General features: G+C 44.3%; 4 protein-coding genes across 11 annotated transcripts in view; 1 reads left to right on the top strand and 3 right to left on the bottom strand.

The window, feature by feature from the left end:
* Positions 1-237: 237 nt before the first annotated feature.
* Positions 238-3,265, bottom strand: pcna (proliferating cell nuclear antigen). The gene is made up of 6 exons (XM_077522697.1): positions 2,755-3,265; positions 1,662-1,759; positions 1,530-1,597; positions 1,248-1,442; positions 730-853; positions 238-634 (listed from the first exon to the last, which is right to left on the bottom strand). Exons 1-6 carry the CDS (start codon positions 2,973-2,975, stop codon positions 558-560), a joined length of 783 nt encoding a protein of 260 aa, XP_077378823.1. The 5' UTR covers positions 2,976-3,265; the 3' UTR covers positions 238-557.
* Positions 3,266-4,048: 783 nt separating this feature from the next.
* On the bottom strand, positions 4,049-15,304 carry LOC144019545 (putative aminopeptidase W07G4.4). Its single transcript, XM_077522686.1, has 16 exons — positions 15,170-15,304; positions 14,644-14,685; positions 14,431-14,521; positions 13,732-13,880; positions 13,508-13,616; positions 13,141-13,268; positions 12,958-13,057; positions 12,290-12,365; positions 5,816-5,901; positions 5,489-5,593; positions 5,308-5,383; positions 5,117-5,235; positions 4,908-4,991; positions 4,785-4,842; positions 4,416-4,597; positions 4,049-4,336 (listed from the first exon to the last, which is right to left on the bottom strand). The coding sequence occupies exons 1-16, from the start codon at positions 15,178-15,180 to the stop codon at positions 4,202-4,204; spliced, it is 1,551 nt and encodes a 516-aa protein (XP_077378812.1). The 5' UTR covers positions 15,181-15,304; the 3' UTR covers positions 4,049-4,201.
* Positions 15,260-19,574, top strand: fahd2a (fumarylacetoacetate hydrolase domain containing 2A). 4 transcript variants are annotated; one of them, XM_077522689.1, is made up of 9 exons: positions 15,260-15,316; positions 15,632-15,734; positions 16,373-16,582; positions 16,655-16,871; positions 16,944-17,003; positions 17,078-17,240; positions 18,589-18,697; positions 19,098-19,185; positions 19,374-19,574. In XM_077522689.1, the coding sequence occupies exons 1-9, from the start codon at positions 15,301-15,303 to the stop codon at positions 19,434-19,436; spliced, it is 1,029 nt and encodes a 342-aa protein (XP_077378815.1). In that variant the 5' UTR covers positions 15,260-15,300; the 3' UTR covers positions 19,437-19,574. The 4 variants fall into 4 exon arrangements, with proteins under 4 accessions (XP_077378815.1, XP_077378816.1, XP_077378818.1 ...); XM_077522690.1 differs by lacking the exon at positions 15,260-15,316 and having other exon boundaries at positions 15,549-15,734; positions 16,323-16,582; XM_077522692.1 differs by lacking the exons at positions 15,260-15,316; positions 15,632-15,734 and adding an exon at positions 15,757-15,854.
* A 1,008-nt stretch (positions 19,575-20,582) lies between these two features.
* gpat2 (glycerol-3-phosphate acyltransferase 2, mitochondrial) overlaps positions 20,583-27,801 on the bottom strand; it is a 72,629-nt gene continuing 65,410 nt past the window's right edge. For all 5 annotated transcript variants that reach the window (XM_077522028.1, XM_077522032.1, XM_077522029.1 and 2 more), the window contains 4 exons: positions 25,622-25,742; positions 24,081-24,149; positions 23,810-23,865; positions 20,583-21,145 (listed from right to left, as the gene is read on the bottom strand). In XM_077522028.1, coding sequence (XP_077378154.1) covers positions 21,029-21,145; positions 23,810-23,865; positions 24,081-24,149; positions 25,622-25,742 — 363 coding nt within the window. In that variant the 3' untranslated portion in view covers positions 20,583-21,028. The remainder of the gene's footprint in view (positions 21,146-23,809; positions 23,866-24,080; positions 24,150-25,621; positions 25,743-27,801) is intronic.

Genomic DNA, 27,801 nt, shown 5'->3' with positions numbered 1-27,801 from the left:
ACCCTTCTAAAATTTGTCTGGGAACTTTAAGCAACTGCTAAAGTGACTGAAATGCTAATTTTGCATATTTTCCCTCTAAATCAGTGACCCCCACTGTAACTTCAGTATGACTATCAAGAATTTTGCTAATTTTTGTTGCCACTAATGCCACTGTGTAATCTACTTAAAACTCATCTGGTTCATGTTATAAGCTTTACTCATACAAGGAGTTAAAATTCAAGACGCATAAAGCTGGCAAAAAGTTGATCATTTATTTGGGACTGAGTCACAGGGAAACAAAAAAACAAAAAAAAAAAAACAACTCAATTGGGAGTTGACGGCATGAAACCACAAAATATTTACAAACGTGTATCTACAACAACAAACTGCAAGTGTGGATGCAAGAAGTTACAAACAGACAGCAAAACTAAGTGCTGACATTTCCACACAGCGGGGAACAAATCGATACGTTTTATATTGTTGACACTGAAGCTCTCGCTGCGACACAGGAAACCACTTGACGCTGGAGTCAGTCTTCCTGATTTTCTATTCTCCTCATTTGTTGACTTTCTGACTACTTAAGAAGCGTCCTCGTCGATCTTGGGCGCCAGGTAGTATTTGACGTGTCCCATGTCAGCAATCTTGTACTCCACCACTGCCAAGGTGGAATAAAAACACAATTGAACAGTCAAATGAAGAAGGTGCAAGTCAAGGCACCGCTGCATTTGTTGCTGTCGCCACATCGCTTACCGAGAGGAATGTCGGCCGACATGCTGAGGGTGACCGTCTTGGACAGAGGCGTGGCTTTGGTGAAGAAGTTCAAGTAGTTGAGGGCAAAGATGAGCTGAACTGGCTCGTTCATCTCAATAGTTACCTGAAAACACATTCAAAAGATAAATATATATTTTTATTTTAAACCAGTGAACAGAGCAATACATTACTGTTTATTACTTAAAAAAAGTTCCCAGACAGCTGCATTTTTTTAAATTAAAATCCCCTTATATTGCTAACTTGCCATTAATTTGAATAGATTAACCACAATATAAATCTATGTACTTCTAGTTTAGCCTTTATAATTTAAGACTGTAACTGACTTAACTTAAAACATTTTAGATTAATTTGTACCTCAAATTTCTGTTACATTTGCTTATAACTTCATGAGGTTAATTTATCATTTACAGTTCCTTCACTGAATTCAATTGTCTAATAAAGTATATCTTGAATATTGCAGGCAATTGACTGCATCCTTTAAATTTAGCCGAACTCACCGCCTCCTCCTCCTTGTCCACGTTGCTGGTCTGGGACAGCTTGACGTTTCCGGTGCCGAGCTCTCCGTTGGCGGAGAACTTGACGCCGTCTTTGGCGCAGGAGATCATGACGGCGTCTCCGATCTGCGAGAGGTCGCGGCAGATGCGGGCGAACTCCCCCGATGGCATCTTGACCACGCAGCTGTACTCTTGCTCCTGTCAACATGGACGAGCGAAGGTGTGAAGTCGCCGCATCGCGTCGTGCGGCGCAAAGACCAAAAAAACTGGCAACCGGGAACTTACTGGAATCCCCAGTTGCTCCACGTCAAGGTCCATTAACTTCATCTCGTAATCTGACACCTTCTCCTGGTCTGAGAAATAAAATCAACATTAAATATGGTTCAAATAAGAAAAGCACCAAGTTTTTCAACTTACTGACGGTCTCGAAGACGAGCGCCAGTGTGTCGGCATTGTCGTCAGCTCGGAGGGTGATGATGTCTTCGTTTCCCGCACATTTTAGGATCTTGGACATACTGGGGAATGGAATGGAAGTATGACAATTATGGTTCACATAAAATGTTTCAGGGCCAAGCCAAATGAATTGTGTTATCTACTGCAAAACTTTGGAGAATTCTCAGTCATGGATTTTTTTTTTATTCTTCCTGTTTTTCCTCATTTCCCAAAAAAAAAAAAAAAAAAAAGGCTAGTAATGATGCTATTTGGCCAAACCATGAAACCATAAAATTAAGCTTCTAAACGTATATGAAAATTATTTAATTATGAAAATGAATTAACATATTGAAATTAGCAACCTCCGTGGGCCCAAGTATAGAACGTTTAATGACTTATTTTAATTGTTACATTCCTAACTTTTTTTTTTTTTTACAAACAAAAAAAAAGCCCAAGAAGGAAAAATATTTAAAAGACTCAATCTAAGTTATTTATTACCGTATTTTCCACCATCTAACCGTATGCAAACATCCACGACGTCAGAGTGACTCACAACCGGAAGTGCAAATTCCCGGGTCCAAGAAGCATTCCCGCCAAGTCTCAAATTGGCGCTATGTGACGTAGACATGCGAAGACTATTGCGAACGAACATTGTTTCAAGTCGAAGATTTATAACTCTTGAGAGGATTTGTAACACGTTAACATTCACACGACACACTTAAATAGTTAATATTAACCATACTGGACGTTTATAATGGCTGCTCCATTCGGAGGGACATGCCCGGGCAACACCACCATGATGGCCGCTTTTCATTTCCCCCTACTCGCGCTTTCTTTGTGAGTGCCACAATATGACCAGAGACATACTACGATTAAAGACAGCTTTGACATTAACATTAAAACACTGACGTCACGAAAAATGCTACTCAAGTCAACCTACGGACGTGCGTTATAAGATGAAACCCGTAGTTTGCCTGCCTTACCAAAAATAAAGTTATCATTTAGCCATCGCCTAACTAAACGCTTAAACAGCGACTACCGCGTGTTCTAAATGAACTCAAAATGATATTTGGCTGACCTGCTCAGGTTCACCCCCATGGCGAGGTTTCTGTCGCAGCGGTACGAGTCGAAGCCGTCACTACGGAGTGTGAGCTGCACCAGGGAGACGTGAGAGGAGTCCATGCTCTGCAGCGAGATGCCGGACGAGCTGACGTCCCAGCACGCTTCCGTGATGAGATCCTTCAGGGCCTCGAGCACCTTCTTCAGGATGGACCCTTGGACTAGGCGAGCCTCAAACATGCTTGCTGCTGGGTGTTTGTTGAAGGGGACGACTGGACGAAGACGGAGAAGTTGGGGTTACTTCCTCGAAGTGGGGGGAGAATAAAACAAAAAAAAGCTACGAGTTGGAGTTATGGCCGAGAAAGAGAAGTCGTAAGTAAAAGCCTTTGTGCGTAGTTAAGTGAAAGACGCAAAGTCACGCGGAAGGAGGAACGTTTGAGCTGTTTGCGCGCGCCACAGCTATATTATAACACAGCGTTTCCTGACGTCACTTCCGCTACCGGTGTAGTCCGCGCCGTTTCCGTCGGACGAATGTACCATACACGCGGCCATTTTTAAGAGGTCAGCTCGTCGAATCCCAACCTTTATAGAACCAATGGACTTAATTTCACATTGGATAAGTCACACGATAGACAAACAAACAAAACTGTCACACAAATTTACATGATCTCGTAAGTTTACTTACAAAAGTAGTCACTCAGCAGTCCTCGACAGCGGGTGCCGTTTAGTCATCTAGGTGTTGGCAGTGGGCAAATTGTTTATCAGCATTACCGCCACCTACTGGTATGGAGTATAGCTAAAGCACAGCTGTAGACTTTTTTTTTTTTTTTTTTTGTCCTATGTATAAAAGCTAAACGTTGCTTTACGACGCAAAAATGCATCGTCACCAAAATTCACATGCACATCTGTACTCATATCAACTTCACCATCTGAAAATATCAAAACAATTGTAATTTTATTTTTTTTAGATTTTATGGGCATTTTCTCACCATTAGCACAAAACCCATTTTGAATAATTTTCCTCTTCTTGACTGGATCAATTGCCTCTTGGAGTCAATAGAAAATGTGAAAACGTATGATTATTATTACAGCCAATCTTTTTTCAAAATACTGTATAATTTTTAACAGTATATTATCACATTCCCTTATTTCTTGTCCACAACAAAAAAATCCCTTAAAAAAACAAAACAACTATGTTTTGTTTTGTAAAAAGCTGCTGTTGAATCCAGCGTGTTCAGATGTTTCTTACTTTCTGTCCAAACCAAACCCAAGGTGTCACGAGTCAACTACTACACCACCATCACTCCGGAAGATTCAATGACCAATGAATATTTATTGACCAATGGGAATGCTTGACATACGCCTCCACACAGCCGCACATTTACAACGATGGTGTTTTTAACACCGCTTTTTCTCCCTGGTGTAGTTTTGTGCCACTTGGTCAGCTGCATTTCAAACTGGCCGCTTTAGAGGTCGCACAGGAAGTAGTTGGTTGCCATGGCGAGGATGGGGGCTCCCGTTGGCACGCCAGGGAAGGGCCCGCTGGAGCCAGCGATGTCGATGTGGGAGTACGGCAGAGGTGCTTCGGAATCCAAACCGTGCTGCATCAAAATAAAGATAACAGTTGATTTGATGATCTGATGAGACATCTTGGAGCAAGTTATTTCTCATTGTGACCACCTTGTTTAGGCCCGACGCCATGATGAGGAAGGCCGCTGGGGTCTGATGCCCTCGAGGGGTCGCAGAGGAGGGCAAGTTGTTGCACTGGAGGATATCCTCGTACTCAGATTTCCCCTTGTGGAACTCGTAGTCCTCCCTCCTGATGCTGGACACTTCAAACAGGTCGCCCAGTGCCTCTCCAGCTGCATGATGGTGGCACATGAACACATTAATTATTTGGTGACAGAGAAATGAGTTAATTAGGGTTGCATATTTATAGAAACATTCTGGTACATTTGTTTATGGAAAGTTAAGATGGGGGATTTTGGATTCCACTTTTTAAAGCATAAATAAATATTTTTTGTCATAGACAAATTAATTTCTTCTCACCTTTCTGCCATCGAGCTGCATTGCCAGCGCGATGGGCCGGTCCATTATCCATGATTATCTGCAGAGAAATTTAAAATATCACACTGACTTCCATTCTTATCCAATCATGGCGTCGGCACTTACAGAGTAGTTTGGTCCCATGGCTCTGATGGCGTGGCCGGTCAGAGTGGCGATTGTAAACAATTGAGGGTTCGTCTCACGCACTGCCTGTGTGAGGATGAAGCAAATGGCGTCAAATAGATGGAGACATCCGCTCAGGATGATCTTTTTGAATAATCTGCCAATCGGGTCTTTGCTGAGTGACTGGAAAAAAAAAATCCTCAAATTCTGACCTTCTCCTTCATCTCACAAAGTAGGTCAACCATCACCATGCGTCCCTCGGCATCCGTGTTACCCACTCGGACTCGGCGGCCCGCGCGAGAAACCACCAGCTCGTCTGCCACGTAGCAATCTGAAACACAAGCACTTTAATTTATAATTGGCCACCATCTTACATTCAGTAATATCATAAAATATCACTGACCTGCCCCCACACTGTTGCGCACCATTGCCATGGAGCCAACAACCTTCAGGTTTTTTGGTTTCAGCTTAGCCAAAATCTACAAGGGAAAATGCTATTAGTAGCATTTAGCACATACTGTACGTGTACAGTAAACCTCTGCTTTTTTCGGACTGTGTCACGTGTTTCTCTCATTTCAGCTGACCTGGAAGAAGCCTGCAACAGCAGCAGCACCACACTTGTCTCGATGCATCCCTGCCATGAAACCACCAGCCTTGATGTCTGCTCCACCCGTGTCGTAGGTGATGCCCTGTATGCCAATCGACAGATGTCGCTTTTAGCCCGAAAAGTCCCACCTAATATTTAGAACTGGAGTAACCCTTTGGATTACAGGTGAAATGTCTTCTACTGTGCAATTTTTATGCATGTTAGGTTCATTGAAGACTTATATAGTTTTTGTTAAATGCTGTTAGCGTGAACAGACATTTTAACTTTGACTTGGGAGGGACCAAACTGCATGTCCACTTCTCACCTTGCCCACCATCATGAGCGTCTTCTGGATAGGTCCCTCACCGCAGTATTCCAACTTGATGACTCTGGCCTGGTGACGGGGTACACCTGCATGAAGGCGGGATTCGAGTTATTATAGTTTTGGAATTTTTATTTTAGCTGGTTTGATTCATTTTTTATTTTATTTTTTTTTTTAATGTAGTTTTAATTACTTTACAGCGTGGTTCTGTTAGTTTGTATTAGTTTTAGTTTTTTTTTTTTTTTTTTTTAAATGCTTAGTTCTATTTCGTCCCTCCCGACCGCCAGAAGGCGGTGCTTTAAGCACTGAATGTTCCTTTCGCGCATGCGCAGTTCGAGTAATGCATACCAAATTAGTCACCTGTGACCCCTTGGTGACCCTAGAAGGGTATAAGTTCCGGTGTCACCCAAGGTTCGTTTCCTCTTTTCTTCTCGCGTGGCGTATGCATACGACACATTTTCGAAGAGTGTAAGAATTGGGATTTGTATTTATCCTCTTGACCGCGCCGCTTGGAGCCTTGTGACCGGATCGGTCGGAGCTGCGTGGTTCGCCCTCCAAAGGCTGCGGCGACGGTGTTTTTCTTTCCTTCGTTCGTGACCCGACGTGGTCGCGTATTCTAACCTCCCGTGGGGTAAGGTTATTGACTACTTGTTGTCTACTTTGCCGTCTAATTTCCGCGTCTACTGCGGTGTTTTGAGTTTTTTTGTGTGGCTAGCCTCGCGTTAGCGCCCTGGCTACCACGGCTCGTGGTTTACCCTATTTTCCTCCGCTGGCTTTGGCAGCGTTAGCGCTTCTCTCGGTTTATTAGCGCCGCTTTCTCCGACGGTGTTGCCGTTTGGTTGTTGCTTTTCTTTTTGTGCCTTTGCTGGTGAGGGCAGCGTCAGCGTCCCCGCTCCCAGCTTACGGCGTCGCGCTTCTCGCTCGATTGTTTGTCTTACTTACTTTTGTGCGTGCCCCGCCTGCGGTGCGCACCTGGCTTCAGCTGTACAGGTGGCGTTCGCGCCCCTTCTCTCAGCTTGTCGCCGCTTTCGCGACTGCTGTCTGCCCCTCCCGCCCGTCGGCCGTTCCGTGTGCGTCTGCTGCGCAGGTGGCGTTCGCGCGCCTTCCCTCAGCTTATCGCTACTGTTAACGACTAACTGTCTTCCCCGGCCCTCCGTCAGCTTCTCGGTGTACGTCTGCTGCGCAGGTGGCGTTCGCGCGCCTTCCCTCAGTTTATCGCTACTATTGACAACTGGCTGTCTGCCCCCGCCCTCCGTCGGCTGCTCGGTGTGCGTCTGCTGTGCAGGTGGCGTTCGCGCCCCCTTCCCTCGGCTTATCGCTGCTTTACCGGCTTACTGTTTGCCCCGACCCACGCGTCGGCTGCTCGGTGTGGGTCTGCTGTGCAGGTGGCGCTTGCGCCCCCTTCCCTCAGCTTCCCGCTCATCGCTGTTTGGGCCTCTTTGTGTTCACAATGGAGGACTCCCGTTGCTGCGTGGACTGTGGTATCCTCTTTGAGGCCTCCGATGTCCTGGACGATCGCTGCCCGAGGTGTCTTGTTTCTGACCGTGCCGGTGATGGCCGGGCCTGCAGTCCTGGTGTCAGTGACCCCAGTCCACTGGGTCATCTGTCGTCCTCCCAACCAAGGCGCCGGAAACGTCTCGGTGTGTCCTCTGCTGTACATGCCCCCCCCAGGAAAAGGGTGGCGCAGCGACGACTCGCTTCGGAGGTTGGGCACCTTCAGGCTGAACTGGCAGAGGTGAGATCTCTTCTGCAGGACCGTCACCCTCCCACACTTACGGGGGGGCCGGGACCACCTGCCCTGCCCATGCCGCGACCATCCACCCCGCCCATGCCAGTGCTTCCTCCTGAGGAGGACGCCATTTCCTTGGCAGCTTCGGCTTCCTTTTTTCATGACGACGACCGTGACCCGGGGTCTGTGGTTTTGGGACCAAACTCTCCAGCGTCCGCTCAGAGTTCGTCCAGTGAGGCGGGGGATGGTTCTATACGGGCTGTCCTGCGCAATGCCTTGGACCTCCTGCATTTGGAGGTGCCTCCACAGGCTCAATCGGCGTCTGAGAGCGCTTTCTTCCGGCGCAGGCGCCCTTCCTCGGCCTTTTCTGTCCCCGCATCTGAGGACTATCTGCGGGAACTGCATGTTTGCTGGAGGGATCCTGGGGCTCTCTCCCGCCCTTCGGCTGATGGCCGTGATTTAGCATCGATGCACGATGCTGCTAGTGTTGGCTTGGACCGGATGCCTGCTGTGGAGCCAGCTGTCGCATCCCTCATTGTGTCCCCGGAGGGGACCCTTCGGCCATCTGTGCGATGTCCTCGACCCCAATGTCGTGTGACTGACGACCTTCTCACACGGGCCTATGAAGCTGGTGCACGTGCTGGTCGCATTGGGAACTCTTTGGCTCACCTCATGCTTGCTCTCTCTACATCTCTGCAAGCGGACAGCGTGGAGGCTGCTGTGTCCTTCAGTGATGCAGCCCTCCAGGCTTTTGCCCTCATGACTAGGGAACACGGCCGACTCATGTCCTTCCTAGTGCAGGCGCGCCGCCAGGTGTGGCTAGCGCAGTCCCCCTTGTCGGAGGCCTCTAGGAGGGCCCTCCGTGGTGTTCCTGTGGAGCCGGGGGAGCTTTTTGGTTCTGCCGCTGTGGGTGCACTGGAAAGGACGGTTAAGGCTCATGAGACCAGGAAGCAGCTTTCCAGCCTCAATAGGGCCCTGCCTCCCCAACAGGGTAGGCCTGGGGCACGCTCTGGTTTTCATCGCTTTCCTCAGCACTGGCCTGCCGAGGCTTATGGCACCCGGCGACCCCCGCAGAGGCCCGCCGAGGACTTTCGCTCCTCCGCCCGCTTGCCTTCAGGGCAACCACGGGCTGCAGGCCCCACCCACCGTCCCTCTCGGGCCCCTAGGGGCCGGAGGGCCAGGGACTGTGGCCTTGGGGCCGGCCGTCGGACATTTTTCCCACCAGCAGCTCAGTTACTGGCCTGCTCGTGCCTCGGACCCATGGGTGGTCTCCATCTTGACCCACGGGTACGAGCTGCAGTTCCGACGCCGGCCTACTGCTTCCTGTCGGGTCAGGGTGACTCATCGCCGACCCGGCAAAAGCCTCAGCTCTGGACCAGGAGCTGTCCGCCCTCCTGGCCAAGGACGCGATCGAGACCGTGGACCCCCTGGCGCAGCCCGGGGGCTTCTACTCGACATACTTCCTTGTCCCAAAGAAGACTGGTGCTCCCTCGCTCCGCGGGTCTTCTCTCGGTTTGTGAGGGCTGCTCTGACGCCCCTGCAGTCTGTGGGCATGAAGGTGCTGCCGTACCTCGACGACTGGCTCCTCTGCGCGCCGTCGCGGGCTCAGGTGATCCGGGACACCTCCGATCTCCTGTCTCATGTGGCCCGGTTGGGTATCAGGGTCAACTTGCCCAAGTCCTCTCTGGTCCCCTCTCAGCGGACGGACTTCATTGGTGTGACGTTGGACACCACGGTTATGAGAGCCCACCCGTCTCCTCACCGAGTCGACGATGTTCTTCGCCTCCTCGCGCACTTTCGAGGGGGCAGGCTGTTGCCTTACGTCGCCTACTTGCGGCTTTTGGGCAAGCTGACGTCCATGACGGCTGTGGTCCCGTTGGGCCTGCTGACACTGCGCCCACTACAGAGGTGGCTGAACGGCTTCCACTTGGACGCCAAGTGGCACCGCCACCGGAGGCTCAGGGTGTCCCGTCGGTGCCTCCTTGCCCTGGCACCTTGGAGGGAGAGGGCTCTTCTATTGAGCGGCGTCCCGCTGGGTGTGGCCCCGGCCCGCCGCGAAACAGTCACCACGGATGCCAGCCTCACGGGCTGGGGTGCTGTCTGGCAGCACAGGACGGATCAGGGAAGTTGGTCTGTGCGCGACAGGGCCGATCACATCAATGTGCTGGAGCTTCGGGCGGTGCACTTGGCACTCATACACTTCTTGCCATACCTGAGCGGACGGCATGTTCTCATACGGTCGGACAACACCACGACCGTGTTTCACATAAACCATCAGGGCGGCGTCAGGTCCGCCCGTCTATTGGAGATCTCCCAGCTCCTTCTCAGGTGGGCTGCTCCCCGTCTGGCCAGTCTACGGGCCACCTATCTGCCGGGGGTTCGGAACCAGCTCGCGGACTCTCTCTCCCGTCGGGGTCCTCCTCCGGGAGAGTGGCGCCTCCACCCAGAGGTGGTGCGCATGATTTGGAGCAGCTTCGGCACGGCGGAGGTCGATCTCTTTGCCTCCGAGGACTCAACCCACTGCCCACTTTGGTTTTCCCTGAGCGAGGCCACCAGCCCTCTGGGTCTGGATGCTCTGGCGCAGCCGTGGCCGGAGTGCCTTCTCTACGCCTTTCCGCCGCTCCCTCTGATATGGCTGAGGCTTCAGAGAGTTCTTCAGGAGGGGCACACGCTGTTGCTGATGGCCCCCTTCTGGCCGGCCCGGACGTGGTTCCCCCTGCTCCGTCAACTGTGCTCCGGCGAGCCGTGGCGTCTCCCCGACAGGGAGGACCTGTTGTCTCAACAGGGAGGTCGGGGTTGGCATCCCGACCCACGGCACCTTCGCGTATGTGTTTGGCCACTGAGGGGCCCCAACCGCTGCTGACCGGCTGTACAGAGTCTGTCACGCGGACCATTCTTAATGCGAGGGCACCGTCCACTCGGCAACAGTATGCCAACAGGTGGAAATTGTTTGTGACGTGGTGCGGAGAACGCGGGGTGGACCCTGTTTCGTGTTCCATCCCCACCATCCTGGATTTCTTGCAGTCCCTCCTGGATAAGGGCAGGTCTCAGTCGACTCTGAAGGTGTATGTGGCAGCTATTTCTGCCCGGCATGTTGGTGCTGATGGCGGCTCCGTGGGGCGCCATGAGCTGGTGTCCTTGTTCCTCAGAGGGGCTCTGCGTCTTTGTCCCCGCCCGGCTCCTCGGGTTCCGGCGTGGGATCTGCAGTTGGTGCTGGACGGCCTGTGCAGGCCTCCCTTCGAGCCCCTGGCGGGGGCGGACCTTCTATGGGTGTCGCGCAAGACTGCACTCTTGCTCGCCGTTGCCTCCGCCAAGCGCGTCAGCGACCTACACGCTTTATCGGTTAGCCCTGAATGCCTGCGATGGCACCCGGATGGCGCCGGCGTCACTCTGTGGCCGAACACTGCCTTCATTCCCAAGGTGTTGTCTGGCTCTCGTTCTAACCAGCCTCTACGGCTTAAACGTTATGTACCCACTCCTGCTGATGGCGGGGACAGGCCGGAGCTCTTGTGTCCGGTGAGAGCCTTGCAGTGTTACATTGACGCTACGGCAGGCATTCGTACGTCTGCCCAGCTTTTTGTTTGTTATGGTGGTCCTACCAAGGGCTCCGCTCTCTCCAAGCAACGCTTGTCTCACTGGGTCGGGGATGCCATTCGCCATTCCTACCTGCTGTCTGGCCGCCCCCTGCCGTCAGGGGTGCGCTGTCACTCCACCAGGAGCGTTGCCACGTCTTGGGCCGCCCTGAGGGGTGTTTCCCTGGAGGATATCTGTGCTGCTGCCTCATGGGCGACGCCTTGCACCTTCTCCAGGTTTTATAGCGTGGATGTCGCCTCTCCCCATCCGCTTGGCGTGATCTTGGGTCCTGCTGGGGCTTCTCAGTGAGGTTTGTGTCTGAGATCCCTCGCGACTACGCCGGTATTAGTCATTCAGTGCTTAAAGCACCGCCTTCTGGCGGTCGGGAGGGACAAAATAGAACGAAAGTTACAACTGTAACTACGGTTCTATGAGTCCCGGACGACCGCCAGGGCGTCCTGTCGCTCGGAATCCTCGTGTTCACGCGAGAAGATTCCGTAGGAAACGAACCTTGGGTGACACCGGAACTTATACCCTTCTAGGGTCACCAAGGGGTCACAGGTGACTAATTTGGTATGCATTACTCGAACTGCGCATGCGCGAAAGGAACATTCAGTGCTTAAAGCACCGCCTTCTGGCGGTCGTCCGGGACTCATAGAACCGTAGTTACAGTTGTAACTTTCGTTTTATTATGAGTTTTTTCTTACCTCATGTTGCACTTTGGCTGAATTAAATGAATAAGCAGGTGAGCCATTGGAGCCAAAAATCAACCATGAAAAATTGTCACCTAGGAGCGATGTCATCTGAAAGTGCTTTTCTATTGGCTGCTGCTAGATGACGTCACTTCTGGGTGACACACTTTCAAACATCCTTATATCAGTTAATATCAAAATAAATCCACAAATGCTCATGCATTAAATTACCAAAGACTAAAACAAAGGACATTTACACTATTAGTTTATTAGTTTTATTTAGTTAACATAAAACATAGTTTCAGTTAGTTTTCTTTTAAAAATCATTTTCATTTTTATTTTATTTAATCAACAAAATTGTTTTTTGTATTTTATTTTATTATTATTATTTTTAACTATTTTTTATTAACTAAAATAACCTTGGCAGGAACCATGAATGGGTGTGCTACAAAAGCGCACGTTAATAAAAAGATGCGCTCTTACAGTTGGCACAGCGGTTGACAGCAGCCAGGCAGGGGTACTCCCTCTCCAGAAGCTTCACGTTACTTATCACTTCGGCCTAGAGTGGAACACACATGTTGTATATGTCAGGGTTTTACAACCAAATCACATTTTATATCAGAAAAATTTCACAGCACTACACAGAACAAAAATATCACAAAGCATATGAAATGAATTAATAATGATTTAATTGTTCTGCCTGTCACTACACGACACTGGCATACTGTACATGGATATAAACAAAACATTTGTGGAGGACAGATATCAAGCCGCAGCTGAAAAAAATAAAATAAAAAATAAACTTAACACCTTCAAGATTCCAGTAGATGGCGTCAAAGTAGAGCTTTGGCACAAAAACCTTATTTATTGATTGATTAAATTATTTTTTTGTTTTATTATCTGTTCTCATTGCTGCTGGACATGTGAATTTCCCAGGGGGAGCCATCCCAAAGGGATCAATAAAGTCAAGTCTAAGTCTAAGTCTAAGAGATGAGCTTTTCAGAAAACAGGATAGGTTGGAAAAAAAAAAAAAAAAAAAAATCACAACTATGCAAATTCCCTTAAATGCAGAACATTTCACTGTAACTTTGGTACTAAAACACACCAACGTGCCATGGAAACAACACGGAATGCGTTCTTGGCTTGACTACCTGCACGGGGCTGTTCTTGAAGAGCTGCACAACGTACTCAGCCACGCGGGGGGCGGCCATTCGCTCAGGATCGGAGCCGCCGATGTCGCGGCATGCCAGCCTAAGAGACGGGAACTCCGAGTGAAGGACTGAACTGCGCAATTATGAGAGAATGAGGTGAAATAATACATAACTTGACTGTACCTTCCACTTTCCAGAGCACCAGCCAGATCCACGAGCCATGGCCCTTCACTCTCGTGAGCCACCCAGAGACCCAGCACGCACACCTTGTAGTTGGACGACTTTATGTTCGCTTCCCTCACTTCTAGAGGCTATTACAGGTCACACTTTAGTACCACTTAGCAGTATGTAGGTACCTCACAAATGCCAGCATAAGAAAAATTACATATTCTGGCAGAATTTGTACGATGTATACGATTTAATTCAAGAAAATGTGAATAATTAGGCAAAACACATTTGATATTTGAAATGTAAAATACAGAGGTTGTTTCACTTGTATCTCAAGGCACCACTGTATACAGAATCCAAAGCAGCAATGTGTTCATCTTACCATGTAGAGCGCATGAAGAGCCCCCAGCGCAGCCACCAGTGTGCTGTTTTTGTAGTCCTTGTGCTTAGGGCAGACCAGCAGGGGACGTTGCATCCCTGCTTTCAAGGCCCTGAATGGGAAAAAAACAACAACAACAACAACAACAACAAAATAAGGCCCTGAAATGACAAAGTGGTGAAAATAATAAAATACTTAGGACCTCTCTGTCGTGAACACATACTGACCGCTTAACAGCGTTGACAGCCGCATCGCTGAAGCGTCTGACATCATCGTAATCCCTGTTGACGGGGCCGGTAGCAGAAAACACTAATCGGTTGCCAGGGAGACCGGGGATCTTCAGGAGCACCACTTCTTCCCCCAGACCACTGTCCACCTGTTATGACACTTCGACCTCATCATATGCACTTTTACACAATATACAAACAGTTACGAAAACTCAAGGTTTAGTGTGAGGTATCTGCTGCTATGGTACGATACTATACTCCATTGTTAAACATAATCTTCACTCTGTAGAGATGGGGAAACACCCTCAACTTATATCCCAGTCGTATGGAAGATCACAAACGACACAAACACAGAGGAATCACATAAAAGTACATGATAGATTGGCAAATTGGCACGCTGAATTTCACGCTGCAGCCTTTCTGATGTATGACTTTCATGTAATAAAGTTTTATTATTGTTGACATCGAAGGGTATATTGGTCTTTTATATTTTTCAAGGATGCTCTATTGGGCTGTGACCAGAGCATTCACTCAGTCAGCAAATATATTTATTGGCTTGGAAATTGACGTATTCTGAAAAAAAGGGCGGCAATTCCTAAATAGTTCCATATTTTGACCAAACCAAACTTTAACCACATGTTGCAGTGGTGTATTAAGACATTCTCTGATGTTCATATTATGTATTTGTCAGCACTTTACAGAGTTGTGGTCTTGCAGGGGGGCTTTCAGACACTCAAGTTTGGAGGGTAAATCATCATGGCTCTGGGTCACCAAGACGACGCCATCAAATCTGCAAGTGTAAAAGAAAATAAAAAATGTATAATCAACAAAATGTCGTCAGTCTCCACAGGATATCCAAACCAAGAACAACAGAAAAAAAAGAGGATGTGTGCCATTTCTTCTGGTACTCACTTCTGGTCCTTGACGTCAGTGGTCCACTCAATGGGCTGCACACTAGCAGACACAGGGGTAATAAAACATATTACAACTCGTCATACAGACACAGTTGTTATGAAACGATGAAATTCTAAGATGGCAGACATCATAAGTTAACGATAAGAGAGTGCTCAAAGTGGAATGTAGGGACCTTTGACCATTCAATTCTTATCGCTAAACCTTGATCATGCTTTGACGTGCACTTTTTGTAAAGAGTCAAGTCAGCTACAGACTATGTGTCAAGCAGACATTTGCAAGACCATTTGACTCGTAACGAAAGTGAAAACCAAGTGTCATGCACGAAATCAAAATGAAAGCAAAGCCGAGTGGATTGAAATTGAAACGTTCAAATGTAATAAACAAATTAATAAGAGCTAACATCACAGTTATGATTCTTTACAGTTATAAATTGAACTTTGTTAATTGATTCGTTCCCAGTTGCACCCCAGCTGTTAAAACAAGAACCAATGTAACGGGTTTTATGGATAAAGGCAGCCCTCACCTGGTGCACATCGCCGGTCCTTACTTCTCAGTCTTCCAGCGAGAAATGGAAGCGGAAGCCGGACTGCTGATCCGCCGCCTGTGACGATAGGGCAGGCCTATGGTCACATGATCTGAGCACACGTTGCCTTAATGTACATTCAAAAAAGTAGGAATGTCGCATTTTGTTTATACGTAGCGCTAATTTAAAAATTTAGCTTAGTAATATCTAGTTAGTACATTTAAAAACAGCTAAATTACAATAACGTGTACGTTATACTAGTGTTTTTGACGATAAATTAGCTTTTCGAACACACTTGTTTTTTCCAGGAAGAAAAATTATTTTAGCATTGAATGACGCGTTCCTTTGCCCGATGGGAATTGTAGTTTTTACTCAAACGAAACAATTTTTACTATCATTAATACTTTGTTTCTATCTGATATATGTAATTGTTTCCATGAATATGTTTTCGACATTTTTCAGTACCAAGAGTAGAAAGCTACACGAATGATTGTAAATATAAGATACAGAAGCTAAGCGGAAGTTGTGAAACTAGACGAGTAGAGCTTTGGGCGCACGAACAGAGGTGAGTATCTGTGTATTATTCACCAGAGGCTGTGCAAAGGGCACTAAATGGTTGACTGACCCTTTTATACATTACATTTCTGAAATGAAATGAATAGACCAGACACTGCTGGAGCTTCAGGTATGCAATCTAGCTATCGAGGCTAAACGAGTTAATGCATGCGTTTTTCTAGATCAAGCTGACTGAAACAAATTCTTCTTCCCTTCTTAAATGCGGTCAGAAAATTAAATGAGTGCACAATGCATCAGTAATTGTTCATAAGACTTAAAAATGTCCATAGGTGTGAATGCGAGCGTAACATTCTTGTCTATTTGTGATTGCGACCAGTCGAGGGTCTACCTTTTATGCCCCAAATCAGCTGGGGTGGTAAGTTGCAACAAACCACTGAGAAAAACAAATCAAACGAAGTAAACATTATTATTACTAAGGCATACATACATAATGAAATGTTTGGTGAGTGCAACTATGGGCAAGCCACAGGGAGTGATTAAACAACAAAATGAACCTTTACTATAACTCCAATAAGGAGCCTAATAGAATTGTACTGTACTATACCAACAGCAGTTGCACTTATTTTGTTGCCAACAGATGAGAGTGCCTCTTGGCTCCTTGCGCATCCTCAGTTTGTTCTCCCCAAGACACTCAGCGACCCCACTGCGTCGGGGCTTGTGCGACTTGCCCATGCGTCTGGTGCAGTTCCATCGCCATGGGGATGAAGGTGTCAGAGTGGGAGTGGAGCAGAACGAAGGCCTCGACGTGGTGGACCTCAGGGCGTTTGACCCCTCCATGCCCTCTACGATGAAAGAGCTTCTGGAGCTGGGAGATCAAGGTCTCGATTGTGCACGGAGGTATTGCAAACGTGTATTACGTCATGGACTTCTGTACACAAATTCAACATTAAAACTTTATCCTCATCTCAGGGCGCTTTCATCTGGCCAGGGTGTGCTGAAGCGATCAGACGTCAGGCTGCTGTCTCCCATTTTAGCCCCGGAGAAGGTGGTGTGTGTGGGTCTGAATTACCGCGACCACTGCCTGGAACAGAACGCCCCGATTCCAAAAGAGCCCATCATCTTCAGCAAGTTCCCCAACGCCATCACGGGGCCATACAATGACATTATTCTGCCTTCTGAGAGCCAGGTGAGTTCAATTTATATGAGAAAATCTCACAGCACACCACCAAACAAACCTGCTTTTTCTTCCCGTGTAAAGGAGGTGGACTGGGAAGTGGAGCTGGCGTTTGTGATTGGACGGCGAGGAAAGCACATCAAGGTGAGCATCACGGCATCGTTGTCGTGCAGAGGCTAAAATGCCTGACAGCTGCCGCCACGTGTCTCGCTGTTCAGGAGGAAGAGGCCCTCAACTATGTGGCGGGCTTCATGGTGGCCAATGACGTGAGCGCGCGCGACTGGCAGATGAAACGTAACGGAAAGCAGTGGCTGCTGGGAAAAACGTTTGAAAGCTTTTGTCCCCTCGGCCCTGCATTAGTAACCACAGATTCTGTGAGAGGTGACTCGTACATCAGCAGCCTTCCTCTGTTTGCACGCATCACATCCTACACTCCTGATGGGAGGATCAAAAATGACAATTAAAAAATACATAAAAGTGAAAATGGATATAAAAATATATTTCAAAAATACAAAAAAAATGTTAAAAAAAAATAAGTAAAAGTACAAAATATAACAAAATATAAAACGAGATTTAAAAAATAAAAATATAAAAATAAATGCAGAAATAACTATAAATGGAATTAAATGTCAATCAAATAAAAATGCTCTGCTCTCATATTTCATGCTGTCAGCATGAAATGTGTCATGAAATGTTATTCGAAAGAGCTCTATTATATATATTAGGCAAATATATGATAATCCTCAGTTTTGATTGCACATTTGCATGTGCACTGTGACATATACAGAGCTGTTTTTTTTGTATTTTTTTTTTTAAATACAAGTAGAATCCTAGCTCAAACTGCATCAGCGGTTCACAAACGTTTTACATCAAGTACCACCTGAAAAAATACTTAGCTCTGCGAGTGCACCAGCATGTCTCATATTGAAACATTTGAATAAACATTGAAGTAGGTGAAAATTGTCATAAAAAATAAGACTATTATTGTTTAAAAAAAAAAAAAAAAAAACTACCATTACGTACAGTTTGAACGTTGCCCCGATGCTTTAATATAAGGGGTTTTGCACGACTTGATTCAATTCAAATTTATTGCACATAAGCACCAAGTAAAAGTTGTACCTAAATAAATGTTTAACTGACACTTCTTGAGATTAAACACAAATGTTTTAAACTTACAAATATAGCTGAATTGTAATCAGGCACTGGAGGCTGACTGGTTAGCACGTCCGCCTCCCAGTACTGAGGACGCAAGATCAAGTCAGCCTTGCTGGGTGGAGTTTGCATGTTCTCCCCGTGCTGTTCTCCGCGTACTCCGGTCTCCTCCCACATTCCAAAGACATGCATGGCAGGTTAATTGGGCACTCTGAATTGTCCCTAGGTGTGCTGGCAACCAGTTCAGGGTGTACCCCCACCTACTGGCTGGGATAGGCTCCAGCCCCCCCCCCCCCCCCTCACGACCCTTGTGAGGACTAAGCGGTTCAGAAAATGGATGGATGGATGGATGGATGGAAGATGGATGGTAATCAGGCAGTGGTTCTTGAGCATACCACTAGAGGGAGCCCACGCGACATAAAAACTACTGGTTGAACCACAATGCAGCCTTCAGTTATTTATACCTGCCTTGCTGTTGTCTGTCACATGTTGAATAACGATACACTACACCAGAAAGTGTGACACGTTAAGTAATAAAGTGTGAAATTCCCTCAAATATAAATGTGATAAACTCCAGATCCTCACAAGTTGGGAATTCGTTGCCTGGTCAATGGAGACAGCGTCCAGAGCAGCAACACAGATCAGATGATCTTCAAGACCGAGGCGCTCATCTCCTGGGTTTCAAAGTGAGTCTGCCATTCTTTCATCTAAATAACACTGGACGGTATGAAAAGGTCTGTGCAGCATTTCAAGAGGAAGAGATGAAAACATCTGTTAGGCACTTCACCCAGCAATCTGTGTACTGTTTAATCTATTTGGAATTTATGAAATATTTTTACTGTACCAAGGTGGACATGTTAAGCCTAACAACATCTAATTATACGTATGCTAAGGGGTTACCGCTTATACATACTGCAGTTCATATGTGGAAAATGGTATACATGTATACATGTAGTGAAAAAAATAAATAAATCATCAGCTTCATTATTCTGCTACACAAAGGCCCTTCATAGCAATATTGACCTCAAAAAGTGATCGTATGGGAAACGCATCTCAACTTGCCTCTGTACGTTCTGCTTTTTTCAGGTTTGTGACATTAACTCCTGGAGACGTGTTCTTGACAGGCACCCCTCCCGGCGTGGGGGTGTTCAGAAAGCCGCCCGTCTTCCTCAAGGTGATTTCCTGTGTCAAACTCTTAAACGAGGTTATGTGGAGCTTGTGCATGCTGCTGCACACAAAACTAGCTTCACTGTCAACTTAAAAACAGTCGCACATTAAGACCGCTCGCAGCATTTTAATTAGACACGGGCAGAATAGAAAAAAATGGAAGTGCTGTTCTCATAAAACGGTTCTGTCTTTCAGAAAGGAGATGTTGTGGAGTGCCAAATCGACCAGCTGGGGTCTATTGTCAACAAAGTGGTTTGAACAGGGAGACTCAAAAATATCACCTGTTAGAAATGCCTGACTGTTTCTTACTTGGTGCAAAAAAAAAAAATACTTTTATTCAAATTGTGTGCATTTAATTGAATTCAATGTTATGATTAAATGTGATATGTTGGAAAATGTATGAGTCAAATTGTTCTGTTTGTAAACTACGATAGATTAAATTTTTAATGTGGGTGTATTAAAGGGATACTTCACTTATTTAGCCCATTATAGCAATAAAGTTAACATTTTGTCGATAATTAATAATTTGATACTTTCATTATTTTTCATGTACAATTAGTACCTTTAAAAACACATTTAGCAACTTGCTGTCGACTGAAAATGACAACAAGGACTCAGGTAACCAATCACAGCTCATCTGTTTGGTCATGTGACATTCACAAGCTAAGCTGTGATTGGTTACCTGAGCCCCTGTGATGTCATTTTAGGTCGACAGCAAGTTGCAAAATGTGTTTTTAAAGGTACTAATTGTACGTGAAAAATAATGAAAGTATCAAATTAATTACAGACAAAATATTAATGTTTGACTGCCAAAAATGGCTAAATAAGTAAAGTATCCCTTTAATGGTCTAACAACATGCTTGAATAGTGTGTAGACATACACACACGCACAAAGATTCTAATCTGTACTCAAGGCCATCTGCTTCACAATTTAAGTGTTCCCAGAAGTCTTAAAGAAATCCCCCCCAAATGCACAAAAGAATTACAGCACTCCCCTTATTGACTTGTCTCAATAAATTGGCAAATTTCATTGCCTGCAGAAGTCATTCAATGTTGTAGCTAAATTGGATGATTTTTGCCGACCATAATAGAGGCTTCTCTGAAAAGAGGCTATATTGGCTGTTCATTAACGTGTGAAAATCCTACACTAGTATTAATGTATCTAGCTTTAATAGTACATGCAGTGCGCCACTGGAGGGCAGTAGAGTTTCAAGCTGGATTTGTAGCTTTTCTTTGCAAACTGCTGCCAGAGGTAGATTGCATAAAAGTGTTGTTTTTTTGTGCTAAGACTCATGAGGTATAACTCATGACAAGGACACCCAGTTTGAATTAATAATGACCTCAGAAAAGTAATTACACTATTGAAATACCAATAGACTTTATAAACAAAACAAAACAAAAAAATCACAAATGAGAACAGTTTAATAAGAATAGAATTGGGCCTCATTAGCATGAGCATTAATGTTAAATAATGAACTTGGTAACAGCAGAAAAAAAAACAAGCTGAAATGCGAACAGGTTACAAACAAAAAGCGCCCCCGTTACAATGTAAACACGGGGGGAAAGCACGCCGCATCATCACCTAACGGCGGAGCCACACAGCTGATTACAGCAACCTCATAATCCTCGCCTCCTGCAGCTTTATGCTAATGCTATTACCGAGGCAAAACTTTAAATCAATGTCTCATAACTGAAAAATCTCAACGCAATTAACCCCAAAAGCCTCGGCAGCTCAGCATGCGGCCTCTGTATAACCGAACAGTGTTTTGACTCCAAGTACCTTATGAGAGAGCGAGAGATGAAGCTGCATCCGAAAACACGGGCGGCGCTGAACGCTGCTGTTTAACATACTAATTGCAGAAGTACTGTGAGATGAAGCGCTGCAGTTTCTGCCTGTTTTCTGCTGACTGGAATAAAGGCGTGACCCCCAGGAAGACGTCGCCATCCCGCTGCTCCTCCACGAGGACCTGATGGGAGTCCAAACATGGTGGGCACACTTGTAAAAATGATCCTTTTAACATTGTTATTCGCACAGCAGGATTGAAGTAGAATAGAAATGGCATGGCGGAAAGTGGTGAGCATGTCTGCCTTAGTTCTGAGGTCTAATTTTCTCAATCGATTCAATTTTGATTCACAAGAGTTTGGTTCGATTCCATTTTGATTTGATTCACTTCAGTTGAATCCAGTATTGATTAATTTTGGAACATCAATTCTTCTTAAATGCCAAGGACATGATAAAAACTTCACAAATACAAAATTTTAATAATAAAGTCAATTTTGTGGAGGCAGTAACTGGCCAAGTGATTTAGTTTATTAATGAATGAAACACGTTATATTGAAAGTATTTCACAATTCTAATTCAATAATTGTAAATATAAACTAAAAAGATTCTGATTTGTCTTAAAGTGCAATAGGTCAGGTCTTCCATAAATTTAAGAAAATACTTTTAAATTCATGTGAACTGTAAATTTCACAAAAACAGTAAGATACACACAAAAAAATCGTTTAAAATGGTATTTTCTCAAGAATTTATGGTGAAAAAAGATATTTAAAAAAAATCGATTCATGATGTATGAATCAATATTGGGCTCAAAAAGGAAAATCAATTCGATGTTATGTATCATAACATTTGTTCAACAAAACAATAAAATTAGAATTACAACGGTTTGCAAGAGTTTCCATTTATTTTGTTATTTGTTTTTTTTTTTTTTAATACCTACACTGACTAACCACTTTATTAGGGTACAGTGGAACAATCTATTGACTTCTGCATCAAACATTCTGCTGTTGATACTCTGCCTGAAGCCCTTCTTCTGACGTAATCAATTTTTTAATATTAATATTTTATTCAAATATAATTTTCAATCTTGAGGCTGTAATCTGTCTGGCAGAGAAGACGCTATGTGCCACTCACAGGTTTGCACGCACCAATTTGCATCCTTAATATCCCCTAGTGAGATACAATAAGAAATGATTGTCAAAATGCTTTTACATTTATTTAACATGAAGAACCCATCGATAAAAGCATTGTTTGAAGGGGACGTATTAAGTATGTGATTTTTTTTCCCCACAATTTAAAGGTACATGTAAAAGCAATGGTGCTGTTTTTGAATATTCTTTTTTCTTGTTTAAAAGCGGGTTGCCCAGGCAGCAAGAAGTATTTTCCAAAGTGAGTCTTCTTCATCATTTGTCACCATTTGTTGCCTTTGGTCCTTTTTTTAGAAAGGTTCATGTAACATCAGCATATACTAAAAACAATTGGGTCAAAAAATACTTCAATTTGTGTTAAAAAGAGACTGACACGCTACTTTCTGACCATTTTGTACAAAACAACCCCACATTTTGAAGTTATTTTTGAGCCACCAGTCTTTAAAAGTTCATATCCAAGACCGTCTGTTGTTTTTTTTAGAGATCACATGTGATCAAGATCCAAGATTTCTGCCTCAGAGAAATTGTTTCAATATCAGTGATGGAAGAGAATCTTAATGTGTGTTGGTGCCCTGCAGGTGAGATTGCTACAGCCCAACACAAACAGGACAACCAAAAGTGTTGAATGCCTAATTTTGTGCCTTTGGGGTCTGTCACAGATCATCCTTTTTAAGTATTTCTTTTGAAGATAATGGTAAATAGAAATAAGGAGCAACATAAATATGTACAAAATAACATTGCTAAAAAGTAGATTTAATGGTAAAGACTCATTTAAGAAGCAGGGAAAGGCAACAAATGCTAATTTTGTTTAAAGTAGCTTAAATAAATCTTTTACATATACAGTATATAATATGCATTTGGATACTTTTCATTTTGCTTAAAACAATATTACATTTAATTTCACCATGCATCTTATTTCCAAGCTTCCGAATTACGCAAAAAAAAAAAAGTGGATTGAATTTTTTTCCATAACATGTCCCCTTCAAAGCAGAATACAATTTTAATAAAATAAGACGGCAACTGTTTCTGACTGATGATGACCCTGATAAGCAAATTAGCAATTGCCTCTTGAAGTGGTTTCTGATAATATGGGTCAACGATGCTCTATTTTTAAAGGCAGCGATTCCCATCTCGCAAAGTGGGAGCCGACTGATGGCTGCACCGGCTGAAGGGCTGACTTGTCAATCGTAAGAGCGGAAGATTGGAGACTTTTCCCGAGACTTTGATGTGTGCATATGCACTACATGGGTGCTCTGAGTGGCCGATCCGCGCCCGGCATTCGGAGGAAAAGATTTCACTTGAGCGCTCTGTAGATTGGAGATGTTGAATCGAAGCCCCTTCTCCTTGTCTTTGAACCTCGTAGGTTAAGAGAAGACGAGATTGCATTTACTTCTATCTGAAAGACGACCTCTCGTGGCCCCCCTACTTGCACTGAATCTCAATCTGCGTTCATCAAGCATTAATCTGGCCTTGACGTTTCTGTTTTATTCATTCAGATGGGGTCACCATCACGCCCCTGAAACATGTTCAAAAGTCAAAAGAAAGTTGAATGGCTCTTTTATCGCAATATTCGCAATATTGCTCCGGAAGGGCAATAAAGAGTTGCTTTAGTTACTTGATGCGATGCCATCGAAATATATTTTATCATGAAATATACACTGGGACACACACACAGCATACAGTATATAAAGCCTGTCACTCACCCCCAGGTCTATTAGTGTCCCAACTGCAGCGCGAGCAGCTTTCTGTGAGCAGCTCTCTGCGAGATAGCACACAAAGGCACGCATCATTCAAAAGAACAGACATATATCCGATAAAGAAAATAACAGGTCGGAATAATGGAACAAAGCCATTACCAGTGGGACTGGTCAAATTTTAACATTGTATAGTGTTGAGTGTTTTCAATTAGGCGGTTAGGATTTTGTCTGTATGTGCGGAGGTGGTGTTTTTTTTGGGGGGTTTTTTTGTGCTCACCGTAGTGCTGTTTCTTCTTGTTTGCTGTATCATACAGATGTGAGCACAGCTGAGTCACAAAATCGCCTTCTGCCGGAGACAAGACGGAAGAGTTATTCAAATCCAGTATATGGTTATGAATGTTCAAACAGTCTGAACAAGGCATTTATCGTTTACGAGAAGCTATAAAAGCCGATTTGTTCCTATTTTGAAGCACCTCTCCTTATTGTAAATAATACAAACTGAATGGAGCTGAACCAGAGTCAAATTATCATCGCTCAGTGACAGTAGTGCTTGAGATACTCGGATACTTGAGCCACTCGAATTACAAGTCATCTTCTGCTATTGAAATATATGGAAATGCTACTAATCGGTTCCCCCTCAAAAAACCCAACATCGTTTGTTGTCATGTGTTTTTTTTTTGTTTTTTTTTACTGATAAAATAACATTCCATAACGTTACACGTAATAAAACAGAGTAATAACATAAAATGTAAAGAATGAAACTCATTTTTGCTTCAATTCAATGGGTATTGTGCTTCTCCTTCTGGTGTGAGTAAGTTTATACTTGCCTGTGAGTATTGTTTTGTGTACACAGCGTGCTATTCATTAGCCTGTCTACGGTTATTTGCATTGTTAGCATTAAGCTAACCGGGCTTTCCTATGTGCTTGTTTTGAATAGTAATTCTCCTTGTTTTATGTTTGACAGTCAATATCAGCTGTGAGCAGGCAAACCAGCTTGACGACTCATTTTTTTTTCAATTTGTTAAGGAAAAGTGAAATGTGTACACTTTGGACACGTGACAGGTGTAGCGACTTAGGAAGCACTGAAGGTGAGTTGACTTCATGCATCATACGTTCACATTCTAAACTGTTTCACAAGTGTAAACCAGTTACGCACTATAATTATACATAATGATAACAAATGGTGTCCTCCTGTTAACTGTAATGGTGTGGGGCGGACATGGTGACATACACACGTGCAGAAGGAATTTTAATGTGCGCGCCCATTAAGTGAGTTTGTTAGCATCCATGCTAAACGTAAATGACTGTGCAGACTTACTTTTTTCTAACAGTAGTACCTTGACAAATTAGACCACTCTCATAATTTAACAATCATATCCTAATCTTTACCCATTGAAATGAATGAAAATGGCATTAATCTGTTCCAGCCTCCATCCTTTGAGTAAATAGCCATTGCTAAAAACGGATAGAACACTACAACACCGATGCTATCCGTCTGTTAGCATTAAGCTAAGCGCACTTTCCTACCGCCAAGCTATGTGGTTGTTTTAAAAACACAAAGTGTAATCCTTTTTGTTTTATGTTTAGACAATAACATTTAACTGGGAGTGACGTTGAACATTGAATATTTTTTGAGTAATTTTTCAGTATTTGCAAAACTGTCACCATACAAGCACTCGTATTTCAAAATTTGCTTACAAAACAAAACAACAACACGTATCTTGAAAAACTCCTATGTTGGATCAATTGTATCTCAAGTCGCCACTGCACTTTACTTTAATTTCTCTGGAAAGGTGAAGACAACCCAAGAAACTAAACCTGGAAGAGGTGTGTCTAGTTGGTCCAGGAAAGCGGCGGTCCAGTAGAGAGCCCTCAGACGTCCGGCTAGCATGTTGCAAAGGAAGAACAGCATGTCGGGACACCGATTTGGCTGGCTTAGCTAGGAATAAGAGGGCAAGAAAGAGGTTGATAGGAATGTCAACGGGAGGATGATTGCAAGAGTTCACAAAGGAAAGAACATTTTCCGCTAGGCTGAACTCCCTGCGAAAAGTCACTGTCAGCTGGCATGTCAAGCCACACAGAAATGCAGCAGAACAGATCTTTTAATTTTGGGTTCTGTCATTTTGTCCAGCAGCCTGTCGGATCTTTTTTTTTTTTTTTTTTTTTTTTTTTTTTGCCTCAGACTGAAATAACTCAGCGACTGTGCAATGGATTGTTATGAAAGTTCATAAAAACATTCATGGCCCCGAGAGGACGTCGCCATGCCGGTCCGTTACTTTCATACTGAGGTTCACATCCGAGTGCACAACAATAAGGAAGCAGGCTACCATGACATTTACATCAGTTATTGCCTTGAATGATCCAGTGACTTTTCCGGTGTAAAGGTCAGAGATTCAAAGGAAGCTGTCATATATCTTGACATATTTTTCCTGTCATGGGAATCTCAATATTTTCCCGCACAAAATGGTGAAAAGGCCAGTTGAAACTGTTTAACATTCCACATACTCAAGTCTTAATCCAAGCTAATGCTGCTTGCTTTTTGATGTTTTCCACAGCAAGGTTTAGCATGGACACTTTTTTCCATACGCCTTCATTTGCTCTACAGTCTTAACAAATTGCTCTGCCAGCAAAGTCGAGTACCTTGACTGTATTACCTATTTGGGGGGTTATTAAGTCGGAGATGTTCTGAGCATTCATGCATTTCAGATTTACAATGACTTGTGGGGGCAATAGAAGCGGGAAATATAAAAAATCCTATATTAATTGTTTAGTGATATATACAGCAGATGGAAAAGGTTTAAATTGGATTCCAAAACTGGTCCTATAAAACTGAATCACTTGCATTGGTTCTCATTAAATAATTACACAAAACCATTAGGCATTGCTATTACCTTTAGAGGGTAACTGCGAACAATAGGGTGACATACAGACTCATTGCAGTAAAATGTATTTAAATTGTAACACAAACCAAAATTCACACATCAGTCACTTTCTTAGATACACCTGCACAAAATTAAAAGTCAAAGCAATTACTAATATATCTAACCACTCACATCTCAATAACATATTACAGGCACGTTTCAGTATGACGCACACACCACCACGAAGCTCAAATCAATACCAAATATTACCTTGGAGGGTTTTTTGCATTGGATCACATTTGCTCATGGTGTCGTGGTTGCTGAGTTTATTTACTTGACACCATTCCGCCATGTTAGAGGATATTATGCAAGTAGCCATCAAAATGTAGAAATAAACAAATTGGAACGTGAACCTTTATGTAAACTGGAAATAAATCCTCGGCTCTCACAGTTGAGCACGTTACTAAAGTAAATTGACCTCACTGAACTAATCCAAATCTGCTTTATATGACATCTAAGGTATTCAGGTGTGCTCACAGACAATGGTCACGGTGCTGAAAGTGAAGATATAATTTGGCATTTAGGGTGGCAGCAGCAGAAGAGCATGCGCTTGCAATTAATAGTAAAACTGCATAAGCACTAGATGTGACTGTGCATTACATACACTGAATTATATTGCAATCGAGGATTTATCCTTCATTAATTAACAAAAGCAGGGTCTCAAGTAAATTCACAAGCCATACGACCAGAACTTATGATAGGCTTAAGAAAAGCAGAAGTCGTCCACACATGAATATTTAATATGCAACATCCAGAAAGTTTCTGTTAAAGAGACAGTACTGAAGAGTCAAGCCAGGTTTTACAGCCAACAACCACCAAGTAATACAGGAATCGAGACCAGACCATATGTAGTGGGAAAGTAGAGCTTGAGAACATTCTGAAGATCCGAATGTAGCAGCATTAAACATTAAATATCTATCATCTGAATGCAACGAGCTCCCTTTTGTCTTTCTAAATCAAGACTGAGCACAAGGAAGACCGCTTACGGAGAAGAACGCGGAATGCAATAATGGTTTTGAAGTATGCGTAGCTTTGAAAATGTTCTCTGAGGCAAGAGTTGCACTCACTGTTTCTTCT

Source organism: Festucalex cinctus, chromosome 5, assembly GCF_051991245.1.
Source record: "Festucalex cinctus isolate MCC-2025b chromosome 5, RoL_Fcin_1.0, whole genome shotgun sequence".
In the NCBI taxonomy this organism is placed as follows: Eukaryota; Metazoa; Chordata; class Actinopteri; order Syngnathiformes; family Syngnathidae; genus Festucalex; species Festucalex cinctus.
Note: the sequence above shows the minus strand (reverse complement) of the source record. Positions and strands in the feature narration are given on the sequence as shown.

Bases quoted from the DNA above. Each gene is read 5' to 3' on its own strand.
- pcna (XM_077522697.1), bottom strand. From the start codon at position 2,975: ATGTTTGAGGCTCGCCTAGTCCAAGGGTCCATCCTGAAGAAGGTGCTC. The intron at 1,598-1,661 runs GTAAGTTGAAAA...TTTATTTCTCAG, and splicing joins GCTCGTCTTCGAGACCGTCA to ACCAGGAGAAGGTGTCAGAT. The intron at 854-1,247 runs GTGAGTTCGGCT...ATGTGTTTTCAG, and splicing joins TGGACAAGGAGGAGGAGGCG to GTAACTATTGAGATGAACGA.
- LOC144019545 (XM_077522686.1), bottom strand. The intron at 14,522-14,643 runs GTGAGTACCAGA...TTACACTTGCAG, and splicing joins ACTGACGTCAAGGACCAGAA to ATTTGATGGCGTCGTCTTGG. The intron at 5,236-5,307 runs GTCAGTGATATT...CTTGTGTTTCAG, and splicing joins GCGCAACAGTGTGGGGGCAG to ATTGCTACGTGGCAGACGAG.
- fahd2a (XM_077522689.1), top strand. The intron at 17,241-18,588 runs GTGACTCGTACA...GATAAACTCCAG, and splicing joins AACCACAGATTCTGTGAGAG to ATCCTCACAAGTTGGGAATT. The intron at 19,186-19,373 runs GTGATTTCCTGT...TCTGTCTTTCAG, and splicing joins AGCCGCCCGTCTTCCTCAAG to AAAGGAGATGTTGTGGAGTG.